Source organism: Carassius auratus, unplaced genomic scaffold (assembly GCF_003368295.1).
Source record: "Carassius auratus strain Wakin unplaced genomic scaffold, ASM336829v1 scaf_tig00040870, whole genome shotgun sequence".
NCBI classification, from domain to species: Eukaryota; Metazoa; Chordata; class Actinopteri; order Cypriniformes; family Cyprinidae; genus Carassius; species Carassius auratus.
In genome coordinates this window covers 34,267-61,404 of record NW_020526615.1, presented here as the reverse complement: position 1 = coordinate 61,404, position 27,138 = coordinate 34,267, and the positions used below count along the sequence as shown (strand labels likewise).

At 35.8% G+C, this 27,138-nt stretch overlaps 1 protein-coding gene across 2 annotated transcripts in view; it reads right to left on the bottom strand.

Annotated features, from left to right (window-relative positions):
• Nucleotides 1-684: 684 nt before the first annotated feature.
• Nucleotides 685-27,138, bottom strand: part of LOC113084888 (acyl-coenzyme A oxidase-like protein) — a 39,638-nt gene continuing 13,184 nt past the window's right edge. The window contains exons 14-19 of one of the 2 annotated variants that reach the window (XM_026255025.1): nt 21,732-21,841; nt 20,616-20,727; nt 19,637-19,724; nt 16,954-17,024; nt 11,532-11,633; nt 685-2,412 (exon numbers count right to left, since the gene is read on the bottom strand). In XM_026255025.1, coding sequence (XP_026110810.1) covers nt 2,236-2,412; nt 11,532-11,633; nt 16,954-17,024; nt 19,637-19,724; nt 20,616-20,727; nt 21,732-21,841 — 660 coding nt within the window. In that variant the 3' untranslated portion in view covers nt 685-2,235. Of the gene's footprint in view, nt 2,413-11,531; nt 11,634-14,936; nt 15,259-16,953; nt 17,025-19,636; nt 19,725-20,615; nt 20,728-21,731; nt 21,842-27,138 lie in introns of those variants that run through there. The other variant, XM_026255026.1, reaches the window with a different exon arrangement.

Genomic DNA, 27,138 nt, shown 5'->3' with positions numbered 1-27,138 from the left:
GTGTAAGATCCGCGCGTATGAACTCACCTGGACGTGTCAGACATATCCGCTGCGGCATAAACGCGTTAACGCATCATCTTTAGCGATAAAGACAACAAAACCAAGAGTAAATTTCGAAATATCCAGGGATTTAAAAAAAAAGTGTTCTTCAAAGTTAATAATTATAAAAAGCACAATTCCAATAGATGGCAATCGACGGCTCTAAATCTCTCGATGCGTCTGTTCCTCTTGGAGCAGCGGTCATGTAAGATCCTGTTTGAAAAATGTCCACAGGATTGTTTTTAATGCAGTCTTTTGTCTCGGTGTCTTAAGTGCACTTCCTCGCTGTGGCTGACTCCCTTGTGTCTGCTGCTCAGAGAGAGAGCGAGTTGTTCTGACTATTTACTGAAGCAAAAACCCTCACAGTAAAAAATCCGGAGAAGCCACGCCCCACAATGGGATGGGCTTGTAATGGTCAAACCCACATCTTGCCAAACCACACCATCAGGCTCCAAATGTACACAACACTTTAGATTAAACTAGAACAAAAGCACTATAGCTCTTCTTTTGCACGGGCTAGTCTCCTCTGTGGTATATTTCATGTGCAGTCTGGTTGAATAATGTTTGGTCACAAGTGAATCATGGGCATTTTGAAACAATTGTTATTATGCGGCATGCAATACAAGCTAGGTTAACAATTGCAATGCAAGTATTTGGTATGCATTTTATTTTGTTGTTAATTAAATTATCCACTGTTTGTGGCACAGTATGACAACATGCACATTTTACACAAAAAGACAATTAAGAAAATAGCTCTAACCAGTCTTACATTAGGTTACATTGACAAGTGCAGAAAATCTGGAAATATAAGGGAATGCAACTTTTTTTTTTTTTTTTTTTTTGTAGAACATTAAGGAACTTCCACTTTGCTGTTCTTTGCAGACTTTCATAATAAGTGAACAAAATGATATTTTTATTTTGTGGAAAAAAAAAAAACTTGAATAAGACAATTCGGTAGTTTGGTCCAGACTTAGTGTACAGGAATAACATTAATAGACATCATTTTGAAGACCCAGGCTGAGAAGATTTGAACTACATTAGAACCTGTGATCTAGTTTACCTGTGATCTAGTTTACTTTTTTAAATAAAGGTACAATTCTGGCAGTTGATAGTAGCATTAAAAACTATAGCTGCATTAATATGTTAATGTCTGTCCAACATTGTACTGCGTTTACGGTTACTCAATGTATGTACAATCACATAAATATTCATTAACTGTGTGTCATGTGATGACTAATTAGATTTGGGCTTTTCTTAACACCGTATTCAACTAAAAAACTGCCTTTTGGCACTACTTTATGCTGTTATAGCTCAGATCCAGGCTTTCAGGGATCCTCTGTAAACACAAGACGCTTGGCTGGTGTTAATTCGAAATCAATTCAGCTAAAATCACTGAAGAATTTAAGAATAATTATCTAGTACCTGTATGATAGACAAAATGTGCAACTCGTATAACTGAAATTCCCTTCTACATACACTCTTAAAAATAAAGGTTCTGTATTGATGGTTCTCTGAAGAACTCTTAACATCCATGAACATTTTCCATTGGACAGTATAGGCTCTTTATCTTTATAGTTCAACAAGGTTCTTTAGATGTTCTTCACACTAAGGAATAATGGTTCTTTTAAGAGATGTTCAATGAAAGGTTCTTTATTGGCATCTTTGGTTCCAAGAAGTATCTTTAACATCCAATGACGTTTTCTTTTTTGGGACAAAAGGTCTTTTAATGTTAAATAAGGTTCTTTAGATGTTCCTCACTCTCTCTCACACTCTCTCTCACACTCTCTCTCACACTCTCTCTCACACTCTCACACACACACACACAAAAAGGAATCGTTCACCGAAAGGTTCTTTGTGGAACCCAAAACTTGTTTGTCTATGGCGTTGTTGCGAACTCACCCCTTTGGAACCTTTATTTTTAAGAGTGAACAAGAAAATGTAGTGTTGTGCCTAAAGTACATGTCATTTTCTCAAGGCCTTAGCCGTTAGCAGCCATTTCTACCATTCTTCTTGGCACAAAGCATGATGCTTAATCATAAATCCTCAGCGATACATTCCTAAGTGCATTGACCACCTCCAATCAGTCCATCATTCCTCCCAACCGATGTTAAAGAAAATAGAAACCATTGAGACCAGCAACCTGAAATCACTTAATTGTTCTTCCGCATCCTCATAAAGCCATGCTTATTCTCTAATTCAGAGCTTCGACAGAGGCTGGGTGCTGCTGGGATACTGTGGCTGTGGGTAGAAGGCCCATTCAGCCCTGGGATTGGCCACTCCAGCGATAGGGGCCTGGATGCAGCAGGACGGGATGTTGAAGTCATCGACCACCTTCAGCGCATCATCCTTCACCGATCTGCACAGCTCCAAAAGCTTCAAAACAAGCAGAACACAATCACACGAGGGTTAATGCCGCGATATATAGCGATTTATACTTAAGGTAAGGGATATAATCCTTAACTATGATCAAGAGCAAACACAGCTAAAGATACTTGACACCAGTGACAACAAATGAGGATGATTCAAAAGAACATTGAAAACATTGTGAAGAAGCAATTTCAACTCTGAATATTCTTGTACATTTCACAATTACAAAGACATAACATGAGATTTTGAAGTGGAAAAGACGAATTAGCATTTGCTTGTAAAACATACACCAATTATCTTTTATTTACAGGTATTTGACATCAATTTATCACAGTCAATGTATAACCATAAGCATTACCCTTCTATAACAGCACCCTCTGGTGGATATTAAAAAAAGCAATATTGAAAAACGTTCAACTTTAATTTCTATTCCCTTTCAATTCGGCAGAGACATTGATGTGTGAGTCATTGATGTGTGAGAACACAGTCAGACTGTCATGTCAGGGTCAAGGGAACAGGAATGAGAAGTTCCTGCCTCAGCTGTGATTAAAGACGGAAATGAGTGATCACCATAACCAATGTTTCGAGCAGAACCACAGCACGCTGGATCAGATGACATACTGACTGTATAAAAGTTTTGCATTAGGCCTACTGTATTTACCGCAACATTGAGTTTTAGAATTATTAATATCTCTTGTGGTCCCCATATGATCAGTTGACCTGTCCAGCATTGTGACATCCTAAACTTCATCTAAAACATTTATAATAGACTGATTAGACTAAAAATCATGGAAAAATACAGATTTCATTTTTTTTTAAATGCATTGAAAAAAGTCTTATACCCTAAGGCTGCATTTACTTGATATATTTGATTAAAAAAATACAATAAAAACGGCAATATTGTGAAATAATATTATTCGATTTTAAAATTTTCTATTTACATTTTTTTTTTTAAATGTCATTTAGTTCTGTGATCAAAGTTTAATTTTCATCAACATCACTCCAGACTTCTGTGTCACATAAACGTTCAGAAGTCATATTAATATGCAGATTTTCTGCTCAAGAATCATTATTATTATTATCAATGTTGGAAACAGTCATGCCGTTTAATATTTTTTATGTGGAAGCTGCGATACATTTTTTTTCTTTTCAGAATCCTTTGATAATTAAAACGTTCAAAAGAATAGCTTTTGTTTTAAATAGAATCTTTTGTAATTTAAATCTTCACTGTCACATTGGATCCATTTAATGCAGCCTTGCTGAATAAAAGTGTTCATTTCTTTCTTTGGAAATAAATAAATATCTAATTGGCCCCAACCATTGAACAGTATTCTCATACAAGACTGGACTATTTAATGAAAGATCAAAAATGGTGAAAAAAGAAAATAAAAACCTAAAAATCGAAACTTTTCCTCCGAGGTAAATTAGCATATACACATTTTGATGACAAACATTAAGATGTGCATAATGTTTTTCATGCACAGATGGATACAGAACACGGGCGTACTTGCTTAGAAATAAGAATAAATGTATTCAAAATGATTAAATGATAAGAAAATTGGATTCAAATGGGTGAAATTCACAATCACACTATTCATCTCCTGTCAATGCTTCATTCGTGAGGTGTCCACAGACATCCTGCATGAGTCACAGAACCTGCTCTTTTCTCCCACTTCGCCTGACAAAGAGATCATTTATCGTCCTGACGCTTTGGCTCCTGCTCAAGTCCTCCAGAGCTCAAGATGAAAGACAAATGATCACAGCCTGTCAGTTTTCTGCAAAGCTCTGCTTGTGTATTTTGACTTTTATAACCCTGTGCTATGAAACCCTCTCATTGTTCTGTTTGAGAAACACTCACTTATCTGTAGCGCATTAACGGCTGAAATATGTTTGGACACGTCTTGCTCAATAGCTGTCTGTCCAACGAGGAGTCTGAAGTACGTCTGACCTCTCTTGTGCTCTCTCTTTCCAGACTAGATGAAAAGAATGTAGCTCTATGTAGAGGTTACATGCGCCACTGAAGCAAACGGAGAGATAAGGAGAGTGTGTAAACAGAGAGAGAGAAAGAGATGGCATGAAGGAGGAGAAAGGGAGACAGAATGGAAAATTCTGCCAGAGTTTGGTTACTCATACACTGTGTACAGAGAAGTAAAGTTAAAAGGGGGGGTGAAATGCTATTTCATGCATACTGAGTTTTTTACACTGTTAAAGAGTTGGATTCCCATGCTAAACATGGACAAAGTTTCAAAAATTAAGTTGTACGTTTGAAGGAGTATTTCTGTTCCAAAATTCTCCTTCCGGTTTTGTCACAAGTTTTGGAAAGTGTTCTTCGAGTATGGCTCTGTGTGACGTTAGATGGAGCTGAATTTCCTTATATGGGTCCTGAGGCACTTCTGCCGGAAGAGCGCGCGCTCCCGTATAGCACAGCACTGAGAGCAGAGACATTCACTGATCAGAGCGAGAGCGTCGCAAAATGTCACAAAAGAAGTGTGTTTTTGGTTGCCAGGGCAAGACAACCCTGCACAGATTACCAAAAAAAAAACAGCATTAAGGGACCAGTGGATGGAGTTTATTTTTACAGAGCATCAACGGAGTTGTGCAAGTGTTTGTGTTTGTTCCCTGCATTTTGAAGATGCTTGTTTTACAAACAAGGTCCAGATTGATGCCGGATTTGCGTATCGTTTATTTCTTAAGGATGATGCAATCCCAACGAAAAAGGGTCACGATCGTGTGTTGGAACCGCAGGAGGTGAGTAAAACTGCTTCAAATATCTCTGCCTCCTTGTTAGTGCGTCCGCCTCCCATCGGAGACCCGGGTTCGAGCCCCGCTCGGAGCGAGTCGTTGCTGCTGCTGCTCTCGTTCAGTTTCAGCCTCGGGATCTGATTCTGGATCATAAATAAACGGCTGAATCTGACTGTCAGCCATGGTTTGTTTTGGATGAAGGTTTTTTTTCCTCAGGGTAATGTCACAACTTCCAAACGCTCTCAACACAAAAGCCTACTCGCGCTCGTGATTCTTTAGCTCCGCCCACACGTCACGCCTCCAGTCGGCCGTGTTTTTCCGGGAAAAATCGGTACAGACCATCTTTCTCTTATGAATATAATAAAACTAAAGACTTTTTGGAGTTATGAAGGATGCAGTACTACTCTATAGGTACTCAAGATTAACAGGATATAGAGTGAAAACGAGCATTTCACCCCCCCCCCCCTTTAAATCAAACACACAGTGTCATTTGATCAGCCTTTAAGTATAAGATGAACAAAAATATTTACTTTATTATTTTAATTTAATATATAAGTAATAGGTAATGAATACTGGCAAAGTATGATCTTTATATTTTAAAGGTCTAAATAAAACTGATTTTGGTATCAAAATAACCAATTCAAAAGTTTGGGGTCAGAAAGATTTCGTAATGTTTTCAAAGTGTCTTCTACTTGGCTGCATTTATTTGATATAAATAAATAAATAAATACATACATACATACATACATACATATAATTTCTATTGTAATATATTTTAAAGTGAAATCTATTCCTGTGATGCGCAGCCGAATTTTCAGCATCATTTCTCCAGTCTTCAGTGTCACATGATCCTTCAGAAATCATTTTAATATGCTGATTTACTGCTCAAGAAACATTTCTGATTATTATCAATGTTGAAAACAGTTGTGCTGCTTTCATATTTTTTAGGAAACGATGATACATTTTGCTTTTCAAGATTCTTTGATGAATATAAAGTTGAAAAAAGAACAGCATTTATTTGAAATAGAAATCTTTTGTAACATTATAAATATTTTAAGGTCACTTATGATCAATTAAATGTGTCCTTCCTGAACAGAAGTATGAATTTCATATAAAAGAAAAAAAGTGGATTTTAGGAAAAGCATCTGAGAAAATAGATACTCAAATAATACACAACTGAGAGCTCTCCAAAAGTCTTCACGAAAGAGCAGTAATATGACCCTTTCATACCCTTTCTCTTTTCTTTTTTTCATGTCCACTAAAAATCCCCTCTAAACAGTTATCCATTACCCATAAATCAACACACAATGCGCACAATTAAAACTCAAAAACAGTCTCCAACACTCCCTCTCTGTGTTGGAGTGAGTGTGTGTGTGTGTGTGTGTGTGTGTGTGTGAGTTCAGTGAGGCATGTGAGTCTGGCTCTTATGTTGACACATGTAATGATAGGAGAGTGTGTACAATAAGACTCATTCTAAAGAGCTGGAGCCACACACAGAGAAATCACACGTACATGTGAGGATCTCATCCACAGAAACTGTTCTCAGCGCTCAGACCCCCCACAAACACAGTCTTACTCACTCAATTACATGCTCATGGACATTTCTTCTGCCTCACTCACTCACTACCACACACACAAACACACACACACACACTGACTCACTCATTAGTGTCAAGTCAAGCAGCATCATTTGCTGGATGATGATGAAACTTTAAATGATCAGGAATAGCAGAGCTGGACTGTTGATTTGACTTAAGTTTCAAAAGATTTAACTGAGGTTCATCACATTCAACTCAAGCATTTTGTACTCCAATTAGAGTGTCGTCAACATCTTTAGGTCTGCAAGAAGAAATATTTTCTCTGTATATTGTGATAATAATGAGTCACAAGTTTGGGGTCGGTACGTTTTTTTTCATTGCTTCTGAAAGAAGTGTCTTCTGCTCACCAAGGCTAAATTTATTTGATCACGAATACAGTAAACTGTGATATTGTGAAATATTATTGCAGTCTAAAATGATTACTACAGTTTCTATTTGAATAAATTGTAAAATGTATTTTATTCCTGTGATGCCAAGCTAATTTATCATCACTCCAGTCTTCGGCGTCACATGATCCTCAGAAATCATTCTAATATGCTGCTTTACTGTTGAAGAAACACATCTTTCTTATTATCAGTGTTGATAACGGTTGTGCTGCTTCATATTGTTGTGAAAACCATAATACACATTCTTTCAATATTTTTTGACGCTAATATTTTTAGATGGTGGTATTTTTTTCTGAAATCTTTGAAAGTTCAAAAGAACCACATTTGTTTAAAATAGAGGTAAACAATATATTGCTTTGATTTTAGCTAAATTAAAGATCAAAATATCTTTTGATTTAAGAACAACACAGTTCTTTCTCTTAGACAAGTATAGCTCAATGAAATCCATTTCAACAATACATTTTTAATAAACTTGCAGCAAATTGGAAACTATTAATGAAAGTGATTTACTCAGTACGGTTTCTTCAACAGAGAAATGTTCTGGTTTATCTTCAACAGTCACTGACTCTCAGATCAATAACTAAATGTAATGCCAATCAAAGCTTGCTGAGCCTGAGGTTATTTGCATGGCTTATTTCACGGCATGGAAAACTAGAAGATGCTCACTCTTATCTGTCCAAAACATGTTTTCATCTCGTCAGTGGATAGAGCTTTCTTCAGCAACTCCCACTCAATAAAACATTTGACAAATATAGTTAGTTGTAATGTAAACATAAAACTTCCAAAGGAAAATGGATGTTCACGTTATGTTTTTTAAACTTTATAAATTGGACAGCTCTGTTCACAGTGACCCGTTTTGGTGCATGTCTCTTTAAATGATAATGAGCTACTGCTCGACCAGCCCCTCATTTCCATTTATTTGTGTATTAGGTGGTGCGTTAAGACAAAAAAAGTCCACTGTGTCTTTAGTGGCTCTGATGCCAGGAGAAAATGAAGACTCTTAAGGTTCACTTTTACATCTAGCTACAAAACACCTGCATTGCTTGCGAGCGTGGAGATAATGGCAGACAGCATACAACTGGCTGAGGGTGGAAATATGCTAATATTAGACAGTCAATCAGCGGTCATGGGCGGGGCCTGAACAGTATGACATCATACTGCTCAGAAAATCAAAATGGCTTGATAATTGAATTTAAGGGGGTCATATGATGTTGCTAAAAAGAACATTATTTTGTGAATTTCGTGTAAGGCAATGTTTACGCGATTTTAGGTTCAAAAAATATTTTCCACATAATGTACATTGTTTCTCCTCTATGTCCCGCCTTTCTGAAACGAGTACATTTTTTACAAAGCTCATCATTCTGAAAAGTGCATTGTGCTCTGATTGGCCAGCTATCCAGTGCTTTGTGATTGGCCGAATATCTCAAGCGTGTGATGGAAATGTTACGCCTCTTAACAGGTTCAGAAAATGTTCCTCTGTAAAATGCATTGCACACACCCAAATATTTGGGTTGTACTGTTCTGGAACAGTGATGTAAATAAAAAAACGTAACCACTGATTTCTAATTGCGTCCTCTATTGTAAGGCAAAACAAACTAATTTGGCTTTCGCAATGAAACACACATCGTCCTCAAGACATGGCAGCGGCGGCAACAACACTAAAGTGAGAATAAAAGCTGCGCCTTCTCTTTGCGTGAACATTTGGGCGGTGTTATGCAAATCCTCCCACAAGGTGACGTAGACATTTGTGGGTGTGTCTGAATGAGGTATTTTAGGAAGGTGTGGATCAGCCTAAAAATTTTATAGAGAATATCTCTTTGGATTTGAGACTTTAATTTTTGCAACCTTACGGATCTTTTGCTCCAACAGCTTTTAACACTTAAAAGACAAAGGAAAACATGAAATCGCATCATGTGAGCCCTTTAAGGAACATTTAAAAGTAAAATTTTCATTATGTTTGCAATGGAACGTTCTCTTAACATTTATATAACCAAGAAAAAACATTTTGATTGTTCAGATAACATGCAGAAATAATATTTTCATAACTTATAACAACACAGCTCAGATCATTTGGCCTGAAACTACTGATTGCACACTTTGAGCACAATGTTTTGATAAATTTGACATCACAGGGGCAAAATGTGCAAAGTCCCAATTTGCTCTCCATTTAATCTCAGTGCCGTCCAGGAGGAACAGTCGAGATACTAGAGATCTGGATTGTGATTCTTATGCACGTCCTTAAGTGAACAGCAGCTAATTATAAACAAGTGATCTGGTTATTTTGGCCACGTTATGCAGCCCGTCACATGATAAATCATCTTCAATAAGCCATTGAAAACATATAACAATAGTTCATATGAGCACGCTGAAAGGAACCGTAAGCACATGCCTTCAGTCACGTGCCGTGGCCACTGCTCACTCTGGGAGAATAGTGGGGGTTGTTTGTACAGAGACAGTGGCTGTGTTGGGTTTGTCCGAGTGGTAAACATGCAGGAAACCACCTGCTGACTGCATGCTGACAGACCGGTGTCGACCCCGCTGTCCTCACGGCTCCTGTGTGGGAGAACCCCAGTGAGGCCGCCTGCCTGTTTAGTTACAGCTAATAGTGAACTACTGGCCACTGTGTGTGTGTGTGTGTGTGTGTGTGTGTGTGTGTGTGTGTACAAGGTGGACAATGGTAATGTTAACATTCAGCCACGCTCTGTGAACTCCAGTTAATGTGCGAAGGGTTAATGAGGAGGTCTCAGATGGGTGGCAGAAAGGCTTTGCGCCTCCTTAACTGCCTAAAGACTGTTTGACAGCATGCTGATACCCTCCTGATGTGGCTGCTGGTCAAATCTAACCCATTCTCTCTCCTAAGGTGTCAAAAACTGAAGCATGGTCACTTATTAAGATGCTAAAGGTATTCCTAAGCATGCTTTAGGTCAAGACGCATTCGTCACTTAGAATGTTTTGTCCTAACATTAATATAACTTTTAAAACATGTTAAAGCAATGTTTATGGAATGCTCTTATAACCTTATTAACTCCTTCCTTGCCAGCATTTTTTTAAAGTTGCCAGCCAAAAAAAATATATTTTTTTTAAAATTATTTTTATTCTTAAATCTTTTTTATTTATTTGTTATAATTATTGACACTTCCATATGGGTAGGTTTCATGGAAAAAGCAAAAAATAAATAAAAATAACAAATATATTCATAGATGGAATAGATTGCTTCTATCAACCTATCTAAAGCTTGCACGATCCTATACCACTTCCTGGATTATCAATTTATACGGTAATGTTAGGCCTTTTTTATATGCTGTTTAATGTTTGTAGGTTGCATTATTTTGCATATCCATCTGCTTACATGCGCAATCATTTTTTCTACTTCTTGCCACGTTTCGATTCAGACATTCAATACTCTTTCCGAAGATGTGTAATAGCGCCCCCTACTGTACACCAGTGTAAACACAGACAGCCAGAAAATTCCATCAGTGACGGAGAAGTGTTAGGGAAAATTCTGTCAACGGCGGGTAAAAGGTTAATATTTGATATACATTCTCAAAATTAAGAGAAAAAACATTCTCAAATCATCCTTATGATGTTATTTGTTACTTTTTTAATAATGTCCCAATCACGACAAGAAACGTTCTTAGAATATAAAAAATGTGAAGATCAAAAAATATACAGTATATTAGGTGAAAGTTAGTAGAACAGTGTAGGAAACATTTTTGAAACTTTAAATTAGCGCTCTTATCATGACAACAAACCTGGACATTTCAATGTTCTTAGAATATTAAAAAGAAAGTTTTTGTAACCTTTAAATAATATTTGAATCATGACAAGAAAAAAGGACATTTTAACATTTTAGAAACATTTAAAAAATGTTTTTATAAACTAAATGTTTTATCGGAGTAATTCTCTGAATGTATTTGTAAAAGCAGGTGTAATTTTTATGTATTTTTATCCATACATATTTTTGAGTACCTAACCCCACCTCTACCCTAAACCGAACTACTTATCAACAACATAAAATGCAAACGTTACAGCATTGCAAAATCTGAACAGAAAGCAGTATAAATGATGAGTGGTGTTGCAGTCCAAGTGCTCTGGAGGTGTACAATATCTTTATACAAAAAACTATCAAAACTTCAAGTTTTTAAAGGCTAAAATAGTCCCCGCTCCTTGAATGTAGTCACATATCATTCATATCAATTATAATGGCATATTCTTTTTGATTTATTGTGGATATTAAATCACACCACAACATATATGTCATAATGACAATAACATACTCCAATTCCCATCACGTCACTTTAAAACAAGTTCCTAGTTCTTTGATACAGCGACACCTTAAGCATCTTGACAGTGCTTCAGTTCCTTGGTGATGAGAACAGGTTGTCAAATTAGTAAATACCTGGCTGCGGATCTGTTGGCTGGTGTTGGGGGTCAGGTAGTTGTGCTCCAGGTACCACGCTCTCTCCTGATACACCAGACTAGTGCCGTGGAGAAGGCAGAACTGTAGCAGAAAATATGCAATAGTGCAACAGAAAAGACAAATTAGCAACACAATTTAACACAAAGGCTTGATTTGCATGTTGCTTCTGATGCATATTTAATATTAACAGGTTGCAGTAGTTCCACTGCAATACACATTAAATAGTCACAAATTATAAAATGTGTTGCATGCAAGTCTGATTCATTTCTCTTGGATGGTTTGTTTTAATGAAAAATTATTGCAGACATTCTATGACAACTCCATGTCATGATATGTCACACTGAAACATGCAAATAAAGTACTTTTTTTAAACACATAGCTGATTATTACCTTAAAGTTAATGAGGTATGTTGTAACTATGTGATCCTGCATTTCGAATAGCATACGATTGACAACATATTGATTAACCTATGTCCTGGACATGTTTCCTACATTCAAGTTTGCACCTTAAACACAATACAGACACTGATAGACAAACACTGTTTTGTTCTAGGAGTCTAAAATATCTTAAATGGTGAAACAATGCAGTGTTCACAATGGACAGTTTTAAGCGCCACTCTGGACTACATAGAGATAATAGACACCGATGTCATTATAATACGAATGATAACTGAAAACAAGGAAACATGCAATGTTAATATCATGTAGTCCCATTCCTACATTTTAGAATCAAACAGCCCTAGTAGAAACTGCAAATGCAATGCAAACCTATTTATCTACTTGATATTTTGAAATATAGGCTTATATGAAGCGAACTAAGGGAGTGAATGCTGATAAATGCTGCAAATCAAATGCCGTCTGAAAGTCTGTCAGGCCTGATGCACAAGTTTCACATGCAGAATCAAATAACACTTCAATTCTGCAAATCTGACTGGATCCAGATGATTCCAGTGGTTTACAGCTAGGGTTTGAGGTTTAGGTTCAGCTGGATGTAAATGTTTACGTTTGCAATACCCCCTCACAATCGTTTTATAATTTACGGCCATTATCAAAGACAATATTCAATGCAATAACCCAGAAATGAGGTCAGATTAGTTTAAATGCTGCTCCTGATGCAAAATGTCTGAAACAGGCCTTACACTAAAATTACACACCAAAAATGATAACTAAATGATAACTCTTTAAAGTCATATAGATTCTGACTGGCTGTCGGTTTCATCGTTATCATTTAAAGGTAGGTTTGTACATCCCTATTCTCATCGAACTGTTAAAATGTTATAGTTATTGTTACTTTTTAATCATGACATTGAAACATACATTTTCTGTAAAGCTACTATGAAACAATGGGTAACACTTTAGAATAAGGTTCCATTAGTTAATGTTAGTTAATGTATTAATTAACATGAACAAACAATGAATAATACATTTATTACTGTATTTGTTCATCTTCGTTAATGTTAGTTAATGAAAATACAGTTATTCATTGTTAGTTCATGGTAATTCACAGTGCATTAACTAATGTTAACAAGCACGACTTTTGATTTAAATAATGCATTAGTAAATGTTGAAATTAACATGAACTAAGACTTATAAATGCTGAAGAAGGATTGTTCTTGCTTCGTTCATGTTAACGAAAGTAGTTAACTAACATTAACTAATGGAACCTTATTCTAAAGTGTTACCAAACAATGTTATGTGAAAAGTCCTATACATTTAGTTTTGAATTTACTGACATTGATTTACTGGCATAAGAAGAATCACCAATGGGTTCGATTCCCACTGAAAGCAAGAACTGATTGAATGTGAGCCTTCAGTGCATAAAAGCATCAAAATGCCAAATGCATAAATATAAATGTTATCTTCGGAGCGGAAAAATATATAATATATATTATATTTTCAGCACAAGAATATACAGCAAATCTGTTCTCAATGAGACATTGTTTACATGCAACTAAAGGCTGCAGTTCACTGCATGACTTTGACCAAGTTTGCAGTCTGGATGAGTCGACACTATTTGCCAAAACTCAGAGCTGATTTTGAGTGATTTTTACAGAACATTTTTCTGCGTTCATTTATTGTGTTCATTTCAAAGATTCAGCGACATGAACTTGACAGATTTTGACAGGTCAAACATTCATTATTGCCATTTCGTTTCCCGGTGGACTGATAAAAACAATTACAATTTCTGCCAATATTTTTCGTGTGCAATACGCAACAGTCTGTGAATGCCGTGTCACCATCTAAGGCTGAGAGCATTCAGTATCAGCACATTGCAAGGTCAAAAAATGTAAGTGGAAAATACTTGCTGACCACTGTGTATGTTAAGTTTCTTATTTTCCATATCTGAAGGACCCTACAAAAGCTGTAGGCCTCTTCACATGCACCAATTTGAGTGAGTACAGGATGTTATACAGAAGATGAAGGGGATGGAAAAACAGAAGCGGTACGAGCTAATATCTCTTCTCCTCAGAGGTGAGGTAGCAACCAAACCACCTAGATACATCAAAGAGCTGGACAGGAAAAAACAGAGCATGCAAAGCAATCAGTTGTAAAGCATGGACACTAAGAGGAATAATATAACCTTTGACCTGTAGAAAGGCCTGCACCGTAAAGCAAAATAAACATATAGAGGCACATGATCCCTCTGGCTGTCATGCTTTGTGTACTGCTCTCTTCCTCATATGGAAAGCAGAGAATCAATGGCTTATCACAGAGCCATTAAGTTTCTTATCAGGCCACACCGAACGAGGGTTCGTCTGAAATGGAAGTCACATCGTTGGCGTGTCAGCTATAGGAACTGAAACCATCATCCGAACAACTGAATGGTTATTATTAAAAGCTTAAAGACCCCAAGAAATGCCTTGACGAGAGTGGCTTCCTTTTTACTGTTTTGAAATAGTACGATTGGAAAAATAAACTGCCAGTGTGCTTTAAACTTAGTCATTTTTAAACAAACATACACACATATTTATACCATTTTTTGTTTAATTTAATTTAACACACCCACACACACACACACACACATCAATCATATAATCACCATTTGTATATATGTATACAACCAACTAATGAATCACAACATTGCAAACTTTGAATTTAAGCAAAAACTTTTTTCTATAATAGATACATTTCCATACAGCATTGTGAATGACAAGTGATGGAGAAATATAAAACTGTCAATTTTTTTAATTTAAATGTCATATTTGTGGTTTCTTGCTAAATTAGCATACAATAAAACAAATAGTGTTTATTGCATTGCATTAAATAAGAACTAAGTTAGTATTCCATTCTAAAAATAAACGTTGAAAACTACTTCTGGTATCTTGACAGATGCTATCTAGAAACAATCAATTTGAAATGTCAAACTGACGTAAGATCACAGGTCTCATGACTGTGCGATTGGTAAGCATGCTCCTCAGTGCCCATAACAGCAAGAGAAGTTTGAAGAAACAGGTGGAAGTGAGGTTTTCCTGTTCCTCACTGGTGTGCTTTGTCTCTCGATCACAGGACTAGTGTGACAGCACACCTCATGACCTGCCAGGAACCAGGTCATTATCTGTGATTTATTCATGCTAGGTGCTCTCCAGAGAACCTGACAGCTGCTGTCGGCGGGTCTGAGATCAGTGCAGTTCTGCTCCGGTGCTCCGCAGCTAATCTGATACTCATATGAATGCAGCACACATCCTGATACTGCTGCGTCACATCACTGCCAATGACAGTTCATGTGTTAATCCACCCGTAAGCCACAATGAAATGTTGAAATCATTTTATCATAAAGCTGTCCCATGAAAAGCTGAAACACATTTCTTTAACTGTTCAACATTTCTGTCACTCACCCTCATGACATTGCAAACTTGTATGAAATGTATTTTCTGTAGCACATAAAAAGATCTTAGGCTGAATTTTCACTCTGCTCTATTTAAACAAAGTAAGAGATGTAGACTCCAAAAAGAACAAACATGCACCATTAAAGTAGTTCGTGCAATATATTCATATTTGAATTTTTGGCTAATCAGTATAAATGCATGACGTATTTAAACACATTACACTTCCATAATGTGAAATATTTTCTGGATATTAAGTAAGAAAAGGTCTGTGGAGTTTTTTCCCCATTTGAACAGACTTTTGTAAGCAAAACCACCAACTGTGCCTTTTTGGGGCTTTTTGCATCAAAACGTTTGTTTTTTGGATTCTGAATGGTTGCAGTGGCATTGTTTCTATGGTGTCTGGGTGGTTGCTAAGGCATTGCTTTGTGGTTAACAGGTTAGGTGTTCTAGGTGGTTGTGGGGGGATTGTTATTTGTTTTTTTGGTTGTTGTAGGTGATTTATAGGGTGTTGCTTTGAGGTTGCTAAGGTGGTAGTTGTTGGAATATTCTGAATGGTTGCCAGGTAAAAGCTTATTGGCTTCTTGGGTGTTTTAGGTGGTTGCTAGGACGTTGCTTTGCAGTGGTCTGTGAGGCTGTAGCCTATTCACTGTGTTTCAGTTAATTTTTGTGCTGCATTCCAGTTCAAGGAGTCCGATACAGCAGAAGCACATCCCATTTGTTTTCTTTATTTTACAAAAGCACAATGTTTTGATGTTACTGTGAGTGAACGCAAATGAAAGTAAACCCTTTACAGTTCCAAATGATGAATCACTCTTATCTGCATTGAGTAAAAATGTTGGTGTTTTTTAAGTCGTTTTTGCTGCTATCAGGCAAAATGACAGAGATCGCTCTGGCACCTCCATGTCATGCAGTAGCATGCTAACAGCTCCCACTCTTCACACAGACACTTGGATATGTGCTGAATGGCACACCTTTATCTAGGTTATCATTAGTTCGAGCAGCCATGTAAAGTTGCTGCTACATGCATGTTTCAATTTCAAATTATAAAACATATTTGAGGACGATGAATGAGAGGTGTAATTACCAGCTGTCAACGCTGACAGTTTTTGTCTGAGACTAACCAACTAACACATTTTTGGTTGACTAAGCCTCTTCTGATCAACTAACATTTAGCTGACTATTAGGCAGGCAGCCCTAGTTGCTATAGTATTTTGAATGGTTGAAAAAAACCCAGAACACAGAATTATAGTGGTGGTGATTTGTTGCATGGAAAGCACCACTCTTTTCTTGTAAAATGTAAAAGTCTAGCTTGCTTTATCATGCTGGCCCTTTGCACTAATTTAGCCCCTTTTTTTCAGTTTTGCAGCCTGCTTTTTCCAGACACGTGGTTAAGAGTGGAATCCTCTGAAATCTCCCTGCCACGCTGAGAAACTCAGTTTATTGTTTTTTGAGTGGGCACGAAGCTGTTGTTGTTGTTTCTGAGAACTTTCCATTGGAACCGGCTGATGAGTCAAAAGACAAAAAGAGTGTCGTGCAGCGGCAGAGAGAGCGCAGAGACAGCACTTCACACATACCTTGGTGAGCAAGGCACGGTCCTCTTTGATATGGCATTCTCGTACGGCGAGAGCAAACTGCTCCAAGGTCACTGCAGAAACACAATTAGAGAAATTAACAGCATAATAGTGAAATTAGAAGGGGGCGTTGCATTACACATTTTTGCCCCTTAGGTCCAAGTTATTTGCATCAAAAACAGTAAAATTACTCTTTTTCACCTTCTCCCTGACCCTTAAAATAAAATGAGACACTCTGTCTTTAAGAAACACTTCTTTCACATTTGAAATGAGAAGCAGTGCTTTGATGTAACAAAATCTGCTTCACCCCCGTGCAGATGTTTTCTATCTAGCGAATATTTATTTCAGCTTGAAAGAAGAAAGACCAAAAACAATATAAAACAGAAATGCATTTATCATTCAAATCATCAGATTTTGGATTCAGCTAGTGAATTTGCATTCTAAAGTAAGCAAACTACCAAAAATTTAAATGAAATGTAATCTATTTAACTAAAATTTAGAACTTTTGCTAACAAAAATATGTTCTAAGAACGTTTTTCTAACGTTCCAAGTAAGTTACAAAAACATTCTTTTGGAATGTTCCCACTTTTAAAATGATTTAAACGTTTCCCAACATTCCATGTTATCAACTTTCGAATGTTACATTTTGAAACAAGTAGTCCCATTTGTATTATTATATTAGACAAATGTCCAACCTAAGTTTCAGGAAACATTGTTTTTTGTGCTAACATTTTGAAAATATTATTAAAGACCAGATAACTTCCAACGAATGTTCTGGTAATGTTACTAAAAGAACGTTTGTTCATAACTTTAACAGAACCTTGCTGGAACATTAGCAAAAGTTCTGAGAACTTTCCTACATTATTGAGTGTAAATATTCATCTGATCATCCATTTATAACTGCACAAATTTCCAAAAGTTGTAGTACATTTTCATAGGGCATCAAGCCCTTTTATCTCAAAAGATGAAAGAAATTTTTATTTATCATGAAAGGAGCCTTTGAAAATGGCTTTATTTGATTTAAAACAGCTGTTATATAAAAATATCCTATTATGGCAGATTTCATGCCATGCTTTGAATGGACAAAAGTGTTTGGATTTACAGAGATGACTATTTGCATCTCCTTACAGTGCCTGTGACTCTCTCTATATGACTGATTTGAGTCATTAATATTATTCTGTAATCTGTGACCGCTTCTATATGTCACAATCATGCGTGTTAAGTCAGTATTAATATCATAAATGAAACCCCAAACTGGAACACTCATGTAAAGTGTGAATAAAAGCCCCTCATCTCAATGTTATCAGCACCATCTCAAGAGAAAATTAGCGCATGATCTGTGTTTGTGTAAGTGTGTGGGAGGAGGGTGAGAGAATGGAAATTTGCTATCAGGAGAGGAAAATATATCTTGACACACAAACCATGCACACACACACACACACACACTGAGCATGTGGAAATACTCTAGAACATCAGAGGCTGAGAGATGCACAGCACCTTTCTGTTGCTTACTGAGTGTAAGAGTGAATCAGAAAGTCAAAGGGAAGTTAAACAGTGTCTTTAATGATCAAAGATGTGTGGTGAGTTTATAGTCTACACGGGCACATGAAACACTTACTCTAGACCTCACACTACTAATGCACTACTAATACACTGTACTTGGTGAGTTTAGGACACATTTAGCTGTAAAATAAGGAAAATTTGCTTTAAGGGATCAGTTTCAGCGACATCCTCCCTGCAACAGATGTCTTTAAATTAGTCTTTTGAAATTTCAAAACCCTTACATTTTACTTCAAAACACTGCTCAAGATATTAAGACTATACGATTATCAAGATTTTAAATGTTTCTTTGTTTGCTGTCTTATAAATAAATTTTAATTATTATAAAAAAATAATTATAATTTTGAAATAATTAGACTATTTCAATGTATTGGTTTTATATTGATTATAAATGTTTATTTGAATTATCATTGGATTTATTTAATTAATAAATACAGTGAAATCACTAAACAGTAATTGTTGCTCAAATCTGTAACTTAAATTTAACTTTTAAGATTTTTCAACTGGAAATTCAGACAAAAAAGCTCATTAAGAATAGTCGTTTTGACACCCTAAGTGTAATTACACATTTAATTTGAGGTTTTATTTGTCTGCAGTTGATAAAACCATCTGGCAATTCACTAGCTTCCTTAATTCCTTAGTTTTCGTAATTTGAATTTGCTGATAATGTGATGCTAAGATGCATGCACATTTTACAAAAACTTATTTAAACACCCAAGTCACAATTCGATTACGGAATTTGAAAGCTAGTGTAATTTATAATCAAAAGCTGTGCCAGTTTTTCTCAGAACTAACTTCCCATTTCTAAGCACTTTTTGCAATGATTTTCAAAAATCTGATCTTTTTGTGAAATACTTTCCATGAAAATAGTCACACTTTTTTGTGGTTTGTTATTTTGTTGAGAAATTCAGTGACTTTCAGAGGTTTCCTTTTAATGTGTGGCTTCAGTCTCCAAATACTTTCTGGTATCGTTGTGCATCCCAGCATCCTTCAGAGTGATCTTTTGGGCCCCTTTGCTATAATTTAAACCTCTTTTGTGAGAATTTGGATGTAAGAAGAACATCTGCTGACATCCGTGCAACACATGGACTATAAATAATGTAGATAAACGTCTGCTTTCTCTCACCTCTGTGAATGTGTGCCATAGCCAAAGTAGTCACGTGATGTAAACAAGCGTTCCAGGCCATGAAGAACTCCTCTTTGTTTTTCTCTACCTGTTCAAGGGAGTAAATAGCATTAAACACAATTTGTTACAATTTACATTTTTTTTAGGAAAACAAAACAAAAATATTGACAACTCGTGTTGCATCACAGAGGTTGAAAAATTAATCTTATATGAACCATTTGCACACACAAGCATTATTCAACTCGGCTCCTCCCAGCTGCAGATGCAGGTTTATATCCCACTTTTTCCTGCGATTTTTAGTTAATTCCTTGCCTTTTTTCCCCTCATATGAACAAAATATTTTCATGCACGATAAAATCTCCTTGTGGTTTCTCGGTTTGTCCGATTTGAGCATCCATAAACAACACAAAACATAGGAATTTTGAATTTCTGCTGGCAATTCCTATATATAAAAAATCACCTCCTGCCCTCCAGCTGCATTTTGCTCATTTAAAAAATTCAATTTGTTTGTGCTCAGGGTTATGGATATTGCTATTTTTGCCTAATTCGCCTAATTCACCATTGAAGTGAATGTTCAGTTTATCAGGAAATACAGTAATAAAAATTTGAGAAATGATTGTTGGATCCCACTTTATATTAAGTGGCCTTAACTACTATGTACTTGCATGTAAATTAATAATTTGGTACAATGCACTTATTGTGTATATACACATTTTTACATTGTAATGATATAAAAAATAAAATGCATGTAATTACATTTGAATTAATTCAAATGTAATTACATATAGTTGAAGTTTCATCCTATAGGTACTTAAAACGTTTTAAACTTTAATGCCATAAAAATTCAATCGAAGCATTTCCCAGCTACTCACACTTGCCATATATCTCTTGTCACGTGCTCAGTCTTAAAATAAGCAGGAGTAAAACACACAGAGAGGAAACTTTGTTTGTGTTCAGTGATTCAGTGAGAACAACTGACCTTAGAGTAGAGTCGACTTGCCAGACTGCGCTGTAACACCCTTTCCCTGAAGCTCACTGCTTTCAGCAGGAACATTAGGTCTCCTACTTTGTCCACGCTGAAGCCAAGAAAGCTAGACAAACAAGGAAACAGCCAAAAGCAATACAGATTAACTCAGTCAAACAAAGAGAAACTGTATAAAATCACTGTACTATCAGAATCACCTCTAGACAAATAAAAGCCTACAGTATGAGGGACGACTGAGAATCTCGGCTTCGGTTAATATGTTCTGAATAGCAGGCCGGAAATCAATTACACCTGTCACGTTTTCCTCTTAGGCAAAATTGCTGAATTGGTGACCTAATTGTGAGAGTAACCAGAAGCGATGGTAGACAGGTTTCTCAGGACTGAACAGTGTTTGTGTGGAGTTTCAGAGGCCGGATAATAGAAGCTGATCTTACACAGAGAAGACAACACATAAATCCATCTAATAAAGAGTATTATGGCCAAATCTATCTATCTGTCCGTCCGTCCGTCCATGTCTATTAATTTATACAATGAATAATCAGCATATGTTGAGATTCATCTCTTGTCATCTCTGAGTGAATATGCAACATTTATGCCAAAAGTGATGTCAGTTTGTACTTTTTTTAACTTTCACTTTTGTATAAATGAGTAAGGTTAAAAGGTTCACCGGCATAACTCTTGCGCAAAGTTTGCACGTTGCTTTATGTCAGCCTTCATAATTTAAAAGATAAATAATCCCAATATTGATCACAGAAAGCAGCAGTGATAAGATCACTGATAACGATATTTTTATCATGTTGAATTATGTATAGTGATGTTCCAGTCAGGATTTTTACAGACATTCATTCAGGGCCCAAATAATTTTTTTTGCAAATGAGCGGAATTTCACTTTTAGGTGACTCTTTATTCTTTTTTTAAGGGTGGGGGGAGGGCATGTTTTAGTGTGCATGAGCGTACACTAGCAAGACTTAAAAAGAAATGAAAATTATAAACTTTAGTGACGATGAAAACTTACCAAAGAGATTATCAGCCGATAGCGATTGGTAGACGATTAATTGGCGAACCTCTAACTAACTAACTAACTAACTAACTAAGTAAATATCCTCTTACCTTGTTCTAAGGCTGTCTGACACTGAGCTGGTCCAGTTTCTAATCAGTCCCATCACCAGGTTGTTCCCCATCAGTTTGGTGTACTGGGTCAGCAGCTCTCGTACCACCACCTGCAAAACAACACAACATTGAGGTGTTTGTAGATGATACAATGATCATGGGCTTGATCATGAACAATGATGAGTATGCATACAGGAACAAAGTACAAAATGTGACAGCCTGGAGCTCCAACAATAGTCTCATCCTTAACACCAAGAAGTCAAAAGAGATCCAAAAGAGATTTTTTTAAAGAGTCCCCTATTAAATGGAGTGGATGTAGAGAGAGAATATTACAGAGGGGTTTTCTTTGACTACACGCACCTCCACTGTCATCGGAAAAGCACATCAATGTGTTTATTTTCTAAGAAGATTAAAAATTAAAAAAACTAAAGTTGCCTTAGAAACTTCTTTTGAACTTTTATTGATGTGCAATGAGGGTACTAAAATATTGCATCATATCCTGGCACGGTAGAGGCACAAGAGAGGTGCTTTGAAAATAAGCACTCTGAAACAAGTTATGAAAATGGCACAAAATATACGCGTACATTCAGTTACCATTAGAACCCCCAAAATCCAACTCACCCTCCACACACACCTCTTCTGATATCCTCCCCTCTGGTAGAAGATGCAGAACTATTTACTCTTATACTACATGACTGAAAAAAGCTTTTCTTTTTTCTTTTTTTTGCTAGAGCTGTACAAATACACTTCCTGATTCGGGGTATCTGCAGGAATTTGGAAATCAAATTGAAGGCTTTTTAAGAACTTTTTAAAGACCTGCACAGATAAACGTAATACTGTGTGATCGGGGTAGGGAACTATCTATGGTAACATATTAAACCATAAAATGACTGTTAAAAACATGTTTTAAAGTTCAGATACAGGTTTTCACAAAAACTAAGTTTTGTAAAATGATAAATTTCAAATTTCAGCTTTTAAACTAAAGAAATGGAATGAGTCAGAAGTATAAATTATTATATTGGTTTAAAACATAAATAATTTCTTAGGGTCTTAACTGTTTTGACACATTAGCTTCTTATCAATCCACTGTTTCACATTTACCACTGCGTGGTTCCTGCTTAAAAATATCTGTTGATTTTATCATTGATCTGAACAAAAAATGCAGACGTGCTGATTGAAAAATGCTATTTTATCCTCTTCCAGTTGTCACTTTTGGAGCAGCAGATATATAGCGTCAACCTGACAGCACTCATATTTATTCAATGAAAACATAGCCTTTTGGAGGTTAACCTTTTAACTGTCACCCCCATTTTTGAACATAGACGTGGAAGTACACTATTCACACTTAAATTGTTATAAATCATAAACGCTTTTGAATACAGACCAAAGGTTGGTCTCTTTTTAAAGAAGACAATCTGCAGATTATTGCAGAAGTGAAATCATTTTAAAAAATGAAAGCATAAAAAAGTTATAGAAGTTTAAATTTACTGTAAATACGTTTATTATTTTATTTTTATTATATTTTATATAAAATAAATATTTAATAAAATATGTTTTAATCCAAAATTGCTATAAAATTAAAGCCATATGTCTAAATAAGTTGTGTTCCAAATTTGAAGTTGATATGAAAAAAATGTAAGTTCATATGCAATTTTGTTTAGGCGTTATACCACAAAAAGCCACCGGGGGCCATTGAAACTCCATTGAATTTTTTGGATGCATTTGTTTGTCACAAATGTATCAATTTCTCTCTCAATATTGTGTCTATGACAAAATAACCACCAAATATGGAATCTTGAGACTCAGACCTTTCCAACGATATGTATTTTGTCAAGATTATGAAAAGTTTTGATTCTAAAAGACCGTAATATATTTGGAATATGACCCCTCCCACTAAGGGGGAGGACCACGCTAAAAGATTTTAAAGTACGATTTTCATGGTAACACAGTGTCCGATTTCAAAATGGTTTTCATAAGATGAATTTGGAGTATATAAGCTTTCAAATGATATATAATTTATGATGATTACTAAAATATGTGATAGGGAAAAAGGAAGCGGAATAGATTTTTTGTAACAAAGGTCAGAACTCCAGTTATGATGTATATGTTTTGAGGTGCACTCTTTTTATAAATTAATCTTTTACTGTTCCTTCATAATTTCTTAACAACAAAACGTGGTCAAATATCTATTTAGGAGTCTTAGACCTTTCCAACGATATATAGTTTGTCATGATTAGATTAGGATATAATTGTAATATATTGAAGTAAATTTAGGCGTCCCGTATACGGGACGGTGACATTTATCAGGTTAATCATCGATAATTATAATCAAGACTTCTGTTGTACCATTTAAGGAATTTAATACAATTTTGTTATTTGCAACCTTTGTTAATGTTTTATGTAAATGTTTGAGAAACAAAGCAGTACCATTATTATAAAGTCTCGTGGTCTTTACAGAGAGTAAATGACTCTTTGTGTTATAATCATTGTGTATATTTCTGCCCTATATATGTCAAAATCAAACCTCCTCTACTCCTACCTTAACAACCGTACAACTGCATACTGTAAAACAATCTTCTCAATGCAACTGAACTGGACACACGAAAGTTAACAGTGTGCTGGTCATGTGTATGAAATTTGGAGCTAAATGCTAATTCCCTTCATGACAGGTGACGCTAAAATCTCTTAAACAATTCATTAGAGTGATGCCCTACAAAAAGTCCCCAAAACCAATCTGAGAGTGGGAATGAGAAAGAGAAATAAAGTGGCAGACAGAGCCTCTCACGGTTCTTGTGACTTTAGCTAATGTTTGGTCCCTCAATCCCAGCACCCTCTATTTTCACATGTCCCAATATGACCTTCGGCATTGGTTAATCATTTGATTAAAGCACTTAATCAAAGAAGAGCCCTCACAAATATAGCCAAAAACTTGTTGAGGTATGCTTTGAAACAGCAGAACTGTATCTCTATTAAAGTAACAGTCAAAGGCAGAAGGCTACATTTTAAAGAGAATTTAGTTATATGTTCTCTATGATTCAAAGAGATAATATCATGAGATGTTTATTTGATTCGTGACATAAAAATAGTTTGATGTACTATGAAACGCTACTGTAGTGTTCGGATCTCCAGACACGCAGACCAGGAGGAGTTCACCCAAAATCAAAATTTGTTAAATACTCTCCCGCACGTCATCCAAGATTTCGATGAGTTTGTTCCTTCATGGCAACAGATTTGGAGAAATGTAGCATTCCATCATTGCTCAGCAATGTATCCTCTGCAGTGAATGGGTGCCGTCAGAATGAGAGTACAAACAGCTGATAAAAACATCACAATAATCCACTTCCATGTTTATCAGTTAATGTCTTGTAAGCGAAAAGCTGTACGTTTATAAGAAACAAATCTATCATCAACACATTTTTAACAATAAACCTTTGCTTCTAGCTACAATATGAGTCCTCTATCCATAATATTGCTCTCTCCAGTAAAAAAGTTGTCTGAATCAGGAGAGAAATCTGCAGAGATCAAGCACCAAAACAGCTCTAAACAATTGTGTGTGTGATTTTTATGTGAGAGACAACAGGTGATGGACTTTTTCACTGGAGGAAGCATTATCGATTATTGACTTATCTACGTATTTTGGACAGAACTGACAGCTCAAGTTAAAACACCTCAACAATGGATTTGATTTGTATTTTCTCTACACGAGTCATTAATTGATGGACTGGAGTGCTGTGGATTATTGTGATGTTTTTATCAGCTGTTTGGACTCTCATTCTGACGGCACCCATTCACTGCAGAGCATCCATTGGTGAGCAAGTTATGCAATGCTACATTTCTCCAAATCTGATTAAAAACAAACTAATTTACATCTGTGATCGCCTGAGGGTGAGCACATTTTCAGTAAATTTTCAGATTTGGATAATGCCCACATTTACACATGAGTGAAGCCTATTGGATGATCAGAGACTTGGCAACACATAGTAGGCACTAGAATTCCTAAACATTTGTTACTTGTGGTGTGCAATGCTTGCTTTTTTTTCCTTTTCCTTTTTTTTTTTTAAAGGCAAGTGGAAAGAAGTGGTTCAAATCAACAGTCATCCATTTAATAACCATAATGCTGTTTCAAACCTTGTAGAATACGACAAAGTGATTTTTTTTTTTTAGATCAAATTTAGAGCGTACAAACATAACTGAGATTTGAGTGCAGAAGGGAAGATTCTGTAAATCCTGAATGACTTCAGTTTTGCTCAATAGCACGAGTCATATGAACTCATATTATTGAACTTTTTTTGCCATTTTTTGTAGCACATGAAGGTGATTCATGATGATGAATTTGCAGAAGAAAGAAAAATGTGAAAGAACCGCTTTTATTCATCAAGGATACATTTAAATTGACAGTAAAGACATGTATAATGCTACAAAAGATTTCTATTTCAAATAAATGCTGTTCTTTTGAACTTTCTATTCATCAAAGAATCCTGAAAAATATGAAGCAGCACAATTGTTTAAAATATTCCTAATATATATTTCTTGAGCAGCAAATCAGAATATTGGAAGGATTTCTGAAGATCATGTGGCACTAAAGACTGGTGTAATGATGCTGAAAATACAGCTTTAATATTATAGGAATAAATTACATTTTAAATATTTTCAAACAGAAAAGTGATATTTTAAATTGTAATTACATTTCACATTTTATCTAATAAATGCAACCTTGATAACCATAAGAGATCTTTCAAAACAATCAAAACCAAACTTTAGAACAGCAGTGTATATGCACACTAATATAAACTACAGTAATGCAAAAACTCAATTACGAAGCTCAAGTTTTAGAAAAAAGCTAAAAATATGAATCTGCACAGATAGCATTTCTCTGAGAGTTTAAATTCTGATTGCACCATTAAATGTAACAAAGATTTTAGACCGATATTTTGTAACTGTAATATTTCATGATATTCAAAATTCTCTCCAGTATTCCAAACCGGAGGGACAAATGGTAATTTAAACTAAAATGCTTAGCTGCAATAGTGAATATTGTCCTTCTCAATGGTTTAGACTCTCTAGTGTTAAAATGTCAACACCATCTGTCTGTTTCCAAGGATTCAATTGCATGACTTTATTTTGGTACTGAAGGGCATAATCTAATTTCAGCAGAAACTACATGTCTTTAGGCAAGCTGTGAATGCAGACGTTGTGTTTGAGTCTCCGTGCATGTTATGTGTGCATGTGTCATCTTACATGCGGTGCAAATTAGTACCAGCACAAAATGAATCACAAAGCTGACCTAATTACCTCAGCAGTCCTCCAATAACCAGCCCCTATGCTAGAGACACATTATTGCTGATTAAATTGTGTGCAATTGCATCAAAATGACCCCCTTTATGCTAATCTACTTAATTCAAATTTA